Source organism: Muscardinus avellanarius, assembly GCF_963383645.1.
Source record: "Muscardinus avellanarius genome assembly, chromosome: 12".
NCBI lineage: Eukaryota > Metazoa > Chordata > Mammalia > Rodentia > Gliridae > Muscardinus > Muscardinus avellanarius.
In genome coordinates this window covers 24,896,172-24,904,683 of record NC_137798.1, presented here as the reverse complement: position 1 = coordinate 24,904,683, position 8,512 = coordinate 24,896,172, and the positions used below count along the sequence as shown (strand labels likewise).

General features: G+C 39.0%; 1 protein-coding gene across 1 annotated transcript; it reads left to right on the top strand.

The window, feature by feature from the left end:
- Positions 1-354: 354 nt before the first annotated feature.
- On the top strand, positions 355-1,290 carry LOC308271384 (olfactory receptor 4S2-like; the record flags this gene model as incomplete). Its single annotated transcript, XM_080707680.1, has 1 exon — positions 355-1,290. One exon carries the CDS (start codon positions 355-357, stop codon positions 1,288-1,290), a length of 936 nt encoding a protein of 311 aa, XP_080563806.1.
- Between the last annotated feature and the right edge of the window lie 7,222 nt (positions 1,291-8,512).

Below are 8,512 nucleotides of genomic sequence, written 5' to 3'. Positions count from 1 at the left end.
AAATAAATTTATGCATTTAATAAATGATTTAAAATTTTTTTTTGTTCTAGCCAGAATTCTGAAGGAGTAGATGAGAAGGAGGAAGAGGAGAAGAGGAATGGGGGGCGGATATTCTTATTTAGGAGAAAGGAACTGTAAGACTAATGGAACAAAATATTCAATTTGAATCAATAAAATTGATGAGAAAATATTTATAAACCATGTTCAAGAAATAAAATTCTCTCTACCATAGTTTGTAGCACTTAGATATTGTCATGGGATTGTTCAGTTAAGTTTGTTAATGCATATGATGGTTATAACACATGGTTATTTTTGCAGAGATCCAGAGCTGCCACCAGTCCTGCCCAGGGCCCCATGGAAGTAACCACCAATGTCACTGAATTTATCTTCTCAGGACTTTCCCAAGATCCTGGAATGCAGTTGATGTTCTTTGCCCTGTTCCTCCTCTTTTACATGGTGATCCTGGGGGGGAACTTACTCATCTTGTTGACAGTATTTTGTGATTCCCGGCTTCACACACCCATGTATTTCTTCCTCAGTAACCTGTCCTTCGTGGACATTGCCTACTCCTCAGCCACGGCACCCAAGATGATTGCAGACTTTGTTTCCAACAAAAAGACTATCTCCTACTGGGGCTGTATAGCTCAGATGTTTACCTTCCACTTCTTTGGTTGTGCTGAGATCTTTGTTTTGACTGTCATGGCTTTTGACCGGTACGCTGCCATCTGCCATCCCCTTCGTTACACCACCATTATGAGTGCCAATGTTTGCGTTGTGCTGGTCTCACTCTCTTGGCTGGGGGCCCTGGCTCACTCTTTCATCCAGACCCTCCTGACCTTTCAGCTTCCCTTCTGCAATGCTCAGGTCATCGACCACTATTTTTGTGATGTCCACCCAGTCCTAAAACTTGCCTGTGCCGATACAACCCTGGTAAACATGTTGGTGGTTGCTAACAGTGGTGTCATCTCCCTGGGGTGTTTCCTCATTCTTCTGGCCTCCTACACAGTCATTCTATTTAGTCTTCGGAAACGGTCTGCAGAGAGCCGGCGCAAAGCTCTGTCTACCTGTGGGTCCCATCTGACTGTAGTAACTTTTTTCTTTGTCCCTTGCATCTTTATTTATCTCCGCCCATCCACAACCTTCCCACTAGATAAGGTTGTGTCTGTGTTTTACACCACCATCACCCCAATGCTAAACCCACTCATCTACACACTGAGGAACGAGGACGTCAAGAGTGCCATGAAAAGACTGTGGAATCACAAAGTCTCAAAGGAAAAGCAGAAAGGGTAGATGCTCAGGACTGCAAAGTCAGAGGATGAGCGCACACCTGAAATTGTCCCTACTATGCAAGAATGTTTTAGTCCCTGGAATTCAACTATCTTGTACTTTTCATTTTACAGATAATTATTTGAGCCTATTTTATGCTGGCTTAAACTTTCTCATACTGGCAAGGTTTATGCTCTTATTTTTGAGTAGGAAAGTAGTCTTCAGCATCTTATTTAACTGCTTTAAATTTCTTCTATTTATATCAAACTCCTTTTTAAGCCACAATTCAATGATTTAGGATGGTGTTACAAGAGAAAGGTAAGAATCATATCCTCAAGGACACAGATCATTCTCTTAGGAAAAGAAGTTAGACTTCTCAGGAGGAGGGTAGCCTTGTTCCTTCCCTTCCTCCTTATTTTCTCCTCTCCTAGTCTTATCCCACAAATGTCACACAATCTCATAGGAGAAACATATGTGTAAAGAGATCATTATAATACAATTTAATACACATAGTCATGGAAATATATACTGCATTCGAAGAAATCGATGAACTGTCCAAAGGATGGTTTTTCTATGGAGTCTGGGGTGCGGAGATAGGACATTTTGCATATTTTGAAGTCAAAAGCAATTTTTAATTTTAATTCTCCTCTCAAAGAATTTGAATTCTCTTCCACTTCAATGCTACAATACTATTTATACACGGATTAAACTAATAAAACAAAATGAACTGCTATTTGAATCACTAAAATGACTAAGTTAAGGAGATGTCGTAAGTTCTATGATAAATTGTTGGTTAAAATTACTTTCAGTTCTCAAAAAGAACAAACTGGAATAAACACATTTTCTTTTTTCATGGTTTTCATGTAATAAAACACCTAGAAAATTGCTGGATATTCCCAAAGGTATTTTATCTTGTGGAGTTTAGATTTTATCTCATGGTGCATGTTTTTAAGCATGCTGAGATGTTTCTTTCCATTTCACACACACACACACACACACACACACACACACACACACATTCATATATATATATACATATATATATATATATATATATATATATATATATATATGTATATATATATATTTTGTTCATTTTTTGCCGTGGTGGGAATTGAACCCAAGGATGTTCTACCTCTGAGCTACACCCCAGCACTATTTTTTTATTCTTTATTTTTTTATTTTTTATTTTTGGTGGTACTGGGGTTTCTGGAAGCCCTTCTACCTCCGGGCTATACTCCCAGACCTATTTTATACTATTTTTATTTGGAAACAGAGTCTCTTAAGCCAGCGTGGCTGGCTTCGAATCTGTGCGATCCTCCTGTCTCTGCCTCCCAAGCGCGGGGATTACAAGCGTGCACCACCACGACCGGCTTATTCTTTATTTTTTGAAACAGCATCTCACTAAGTTGCAGAGGACCTCACTAAGTACCTGAGGTTGGCCAAGAACCTGCAATCCTCCTGTCTCCGTCTTCCAAGTACTGGATTACAAGCATGTCCCACCACACCCAGATTCCATCCCATATTTTCCATATGCCTTAAAAAAGCCTCTGTCAACTTAATATTATCAGACACATTTCTTTTTGTTTTGGTTTTAGTGATTTTACGTATTTCCACAACATATGTCACAAATAATGCATTTCTTGTTTTCTACTCTCTCTATATTGCACAGTGGTGGCTGCACAGTAGGTACTTGTCCCTCCAGTATCCATTATTCCTTTTATTCCCTTAGTTATAGAGACTTGGCAATAATTATCATAGTTCTGGGAAACATTTTGCATGTCTTGTTTCTCCTTTGCAGCTGGAGGTGGACAATACAATGTTAACAGTAGCTGGTGGGTGGGATTTGGAACTCTTACCTGGTTTCTCTATGCTTCAGCCCTTTTGCATATAATCATCATTAACACTTTTTCATTTCCTTATACTTATTTTTCACGTTACTTTTCCTTTACCAGAAGATTATTTGATTTTTTTATAACATTTGATTTTTGAAGATAAAGAGGAAACACACTGAAATTATATTTCAAATGGCAAACTACATTCATTTTCCTTTTCTCTCTTAAAATCTAAGTATAATGACATAAAAAACAAGAACAAAATGAGCCTGCAATAGAACAAAGAAGACAGGACAGAAGTTAGATTAGCAGGCAAGATTTTTACAAAGGCTTGGAAGAGAGAAGCTGAAGGAATGGTAATGGTTTGGTGAGTTTAGGAAGGCTCTTTAAAAATACAGAAGAGAGACTTCCGGGAAGATGGTGACTGAGAAAAATGGGCTTAAGAGCCCCACTAATAACCAATCTCTATTACCACAAAATCAGCACCTTTCATAGCCAGAAAACACCATCACCAGAGAAACAAAAAAATGTAACTACAAGTGACAGAGAAAAAGAGGGCTGGCAAAATGGGACACCAGAAAGAAATCAGACTGCAGTGCTGCGGCTGGAGCAGCGGCGCGGAGTGGCAGATGCCATCTTCCTTTGCAGCACCAGCCCCAGAGAGGAGGGGGACTCAGAATGGAGCTCGGAGCCACAGAGGAGATACGCCAGTCTCACACCCGAGGACACGGCAGCAGCGCCTTACTGCCGGCAGCAGTGGCGAGTTCACCGGACAGCACCAGACCAACGCACTCAACAGCCCACCAGGCTCCAGAGAGGAGCGGCGGACAACGAGCCGAGGTGAGCTGCTGCGGAACAGCTGGGCGGGATTCGGCAGATTTTTTGGTGCAGGGAGCATCTAAAGCTCCCAGTGGCTGGACTCAGCACACGCTGCAGGGACTCAGAGCGGAGCTCAAAACCAGAGAAGAAATACGCCAGCCTCATGGCCGAGGGCATGGCAGCGGCGCCATATTGCCACCGGCGGCAGCAGCAGCGAATTCACCGAGTCCACTACAGCTCCATCTGCGTACTCAACAACAGTGAGTCAAATTGCAGGCCTCAGAGGAGAAATCCCAGTACTGACTCCCAGGGACTTGACCCAGTGGGGGAGTGGCAGTGGCAGAGATATCACACCATAGGAGAATGCCCAACCTGGCACCCCCCCATAGTCTAAAGCAGCCTCCATTGACTCCCTGGTTCTGAGACTCTGCGATACAACCCAGTAAAGGAGTAGTGGGGTCTGAGATACCACAGACTCAAGATCCAGAGCACATTAAGTGAAGTCGTAGTTACGCAAGGGAAGAACCCAGAGAAGGCACAAACTTCTGAAATCATGGGAAAGAGGAATAACAATGGAGCAATGAATGCCCACAACCCCACAACATCAGAACCTGATAAAACAGAAGTTCAGAGATTTCTAGAAGATCAAATCAGGAAAATAACTGTAGAAATAATAGAGGTGTTTCGAAAAGAATTCAGACAGACCCAAAAAGAGATAAAGGATGCAATTAATAAAGTAAAGGCCTCAATTCAAAGTACAAACAACTGATTAGACCACATGGAGAATAGAATCTCACTCTTAGAAGATGATCAATTCAAAAATGAACACATAGTTTGTAATCTAGAAAAAAATATCTGACAGCAGGAATCTGACATTGAAGAAATATGGGCCCATTTTAAGATAGCTAACCTAAGAATAATTGGAATAGAGGAGAGAAAAGAAGGTGAAACCAAAGGGATCAACAATCTCTTCAAGGAAGTAATATCAGAAATTTTTCCAAACATAGAGCAAGAGGTCAATACATAGGTCCAGGAAACTTATCGAACTCCCTTTAGACAGGATCAGAGAAGAGGATCCCCACGCCACATAATTGTCAAAATGACCAATGTGGAAGCCAAGCAGAGAATCTTAAAGGCAACAAAAACAAAGGGCCAAGTGACATTCAGAGGCAAACCAATTAGAATCACTCCAGACTTCCCAAACCAAGTCATGAGAGCCAGAAGGGCTTGGAGTAACATATTCCAAACTCTGAAAGAAAACAACTTCCAGCCCAAAATTTCCTACCCAGCAAAACTTTCTATCAAATTAGATGGAGAAATAAGAAGCTTCCACGACAAACAGAAACTGAAGGAATTAATGTCTTCAAAACCAGCTCTAGAGAAAATACTCAAAGATATTAACTACAAAGAAGAAATAGGTAACACACCAGAACCAGAGAAACAAGAGTTTCCATCCAACAGACAACTAAGATGAGTTATCTGTGGAGATTCATTATTTATGTTAGTCTTATACCTAACTAAGATGAGTTATCTGTGGAGATTCATTATTTATGTTAGTCTTATACCTATCTCTAAATTGTATTGTTTGCTTTTATTGTTGCTAATTTTTAGGATTTCTAGTTGGAATACTAATATACCTTCAGATATAGCATTTAGAAATATTTTATCCCATTCTATCAGTAACTTTTAACTCTGTTTACATTGTCTTTGGATATACAATATTTTTTTTATTTTTTAGGGAGTTTGTATACCCTTCTGTTGCCTGTGCCATTGAAATCATATCCAAGAAATCACTGCCAATTTCAATGTTGTGAGGTTTTATGATCCAGATTTTCTTCTAAAGGTTTATAGTATTAAGATTTATATTTAGGTCTTTTATCTATTTTGAGTTAATATTTGTATATGTGTTAGGTAAGGGTCCAATTTTATTCTTCTTCATGTAATTATTATTTTTCAACAATATTTAGTTAAAAGATTATTATTTCCTCCACCAAATGTTTGTGGAAACCTTGTCAAAAATAACTTGACAATATATGGAAGAATTTAGCTCTCGGCTTTTATTTAACTCCAATGGTTTATATATCTGCCTTTAGAACAGTACTACACTGTTTCAATTATTGTAGCTTTATATGGTTTGAAATCAGAAAATATACATCTTCTAGCTTTGTTCTTTTTTGAGATCGTTTTGGGTATCTAGAGTCCATATTCCATATTAAGATAGATTTTTTTCTGAAAAGTAAATATATAAATATATGATAGTTTCACCTAAAAAAAAGAAAAAAATATTCTCTGGTAATAAAGAAAGCAAAAAGAAATATTGAAATGATATCTTTAAGTTATCAAAAGCTTGGTATCAGACAAATGAAACTGTTATGTGAGATTATCATTTTTAATTTTGGGTACATTGCTATAATACTAGATGTCAATCACTAAGCCAAGCATGGGAAGGAGGGATGGGGAGGGAATGGGGTGGGGATCGGGTGGGAGCTGACTGGGCGATGGGTGCATGTATGTCTACAAAAGTTTTTTTGTATCCCACTATGATGTATGAATACAGTGCACCAATAAAAAATTTAAAAAATTAAAAAAATAAAGTGCTAAAAAAATAAAAATAAATAAAAATACAGAAGAGAAGAATGCCTTGAAGATTGTCACCTCCTGGAAGCTGAGATGTTTTGAATGCCAGGATGCAAGGTCAGGGGATGGTGAGGTTCAGAGCCGGTAATGAAGATAAAAAGAAAAGAATGGTCCACTCTCTCGTCCTTTCTTTCTATACTTCCCTCTCGGTTGCTAACAGAGATACATAATGCACAAACAAAATATTGTCATTTTTGCTTCAGAAACATAATGATGCCTTGGGGGGTGGTGGTTAGAGAGCATAGAATCTTTGGGTTCAATCCCTTGTACCAAATCCTTCTGTTTCCATTCATTTCCTCTGCTCCTTCTACCTACTACACCGCTGCCATTTTAAAAGTGCCTTTGAGCCTGCACGGGGGCTCATGCTTGTAATCCCAGTACTTGGAGGTTGAGAAAGAGGATTGTAGGTTTGAGGACAGCCTCAGCAGCGCAGTGAGACTTTCAGCACCCAAGCAAGATTCTGTTTCAAATAAAAACAAAATTTTTAGAAAGGGCTGGTGGATGTAGCTCAGAGGAAGAATGCCCCTGCATTCAATCACAATACTCCCACCCCACCCCCTACAAACAAGACTATGCAGTATTTGTCTTTCTGTGTCTGGCTTATTTGACTTAACATAGTGTTCTCCAGGTCCATTCATGTTGTCAGAAATGACAGGATTTCATCTTCATTATACTTGTGTATATATACCACATTTTCTTTCACTATCAATTGGCTAATAGACACTTCAGTCATTTCTATTTCTCCACTACTGTGAATAATACTGAAGCTGCATGTGTCTCTTCAACATGCTGATTTCTTTCCCTTTGGATACATGCCCATGGGGAGATTGTTGGATAATATGGTAGTTGTTTTTTTAGCTTTTTTGGGGAATCTTCACACTGATTTCCAAAGTGCTATACTAATTTACTTTCCCATGAATATCATGCATGGGTCCCTTTCTACACATCTCACCAGCATGTGCTATCTTTAGTGTTAATTTATTTATTTTTCTGGTGGTACTGGGGGTGGAACCCAGAGGCTTTCTACCTCTGGGATATACTCCCAGACCTATGTTATATTCTTTTGTTTGGAAACAGTGTCTCACTAAGTTGCTGAAAGACTCACTCAGTAGCTGAGGCTGGCTTCGAACCTGTGCAATCCTCCTGTCTCAGCCTTGAAAGCGCTGGGATTACAAGCATGCACCACCACGCCCAGCATCTTTATTGCTTTTGATAGTAGCCATTCTAACTGGATTGGTATATCTCAAAGTTGTCTTGATTTGATTTGTGATTACTAATTTTGAGAATTTTTCATATATATGTATATATATGACATTTGTATGTTTTCTTTTGATAAATGCATATTTATATCTGTTGCTCAGTTTTAAAAATATGGCATCCTGTTTCACTGAAAATTATATAAATTATACTGAATTATATAAATTATACTGAAAATTATATAAATCACTCATCTGAAGAATTTTGTACAGTGCCTGACTTAATATGTATATTTTATTTGATGCTGTTGCCCATTTTTCTTTTTTGTTGGTGCATTTTAATTATACATCTTGATGAAGTTCAGGGCAATAGAGGGATACATACAACACAACACTCGCTGAGCCCTCCCTTGTGTCCCTTCCTGTGCTCTCTCCCTCCCCACCATACTATGCTGTGCACAGTGATCGGCTTTGACGTGTTTGTGTGTGCACACCATGCCCATCGAGGTGCTTCCCTCTTCAAGTCTTCAATCCCCCCCCATCTTCATCAGTTTGGTCCCCTTATTCACTCCACTAAGGTTTCTCCTTTGTCTGAATTTACTCCTGTGTCCCAGTTTCTCCCTGGCTTCTGCATATGAGGGATAACATCTGACTCTTCATTTTTTAAGACTAATCTCATTTAGCATAATGTAATCACATTCTTTATGGGCAAATATAATTTCATTGTATATATATTCCATAATATTGTAATCCATTCAT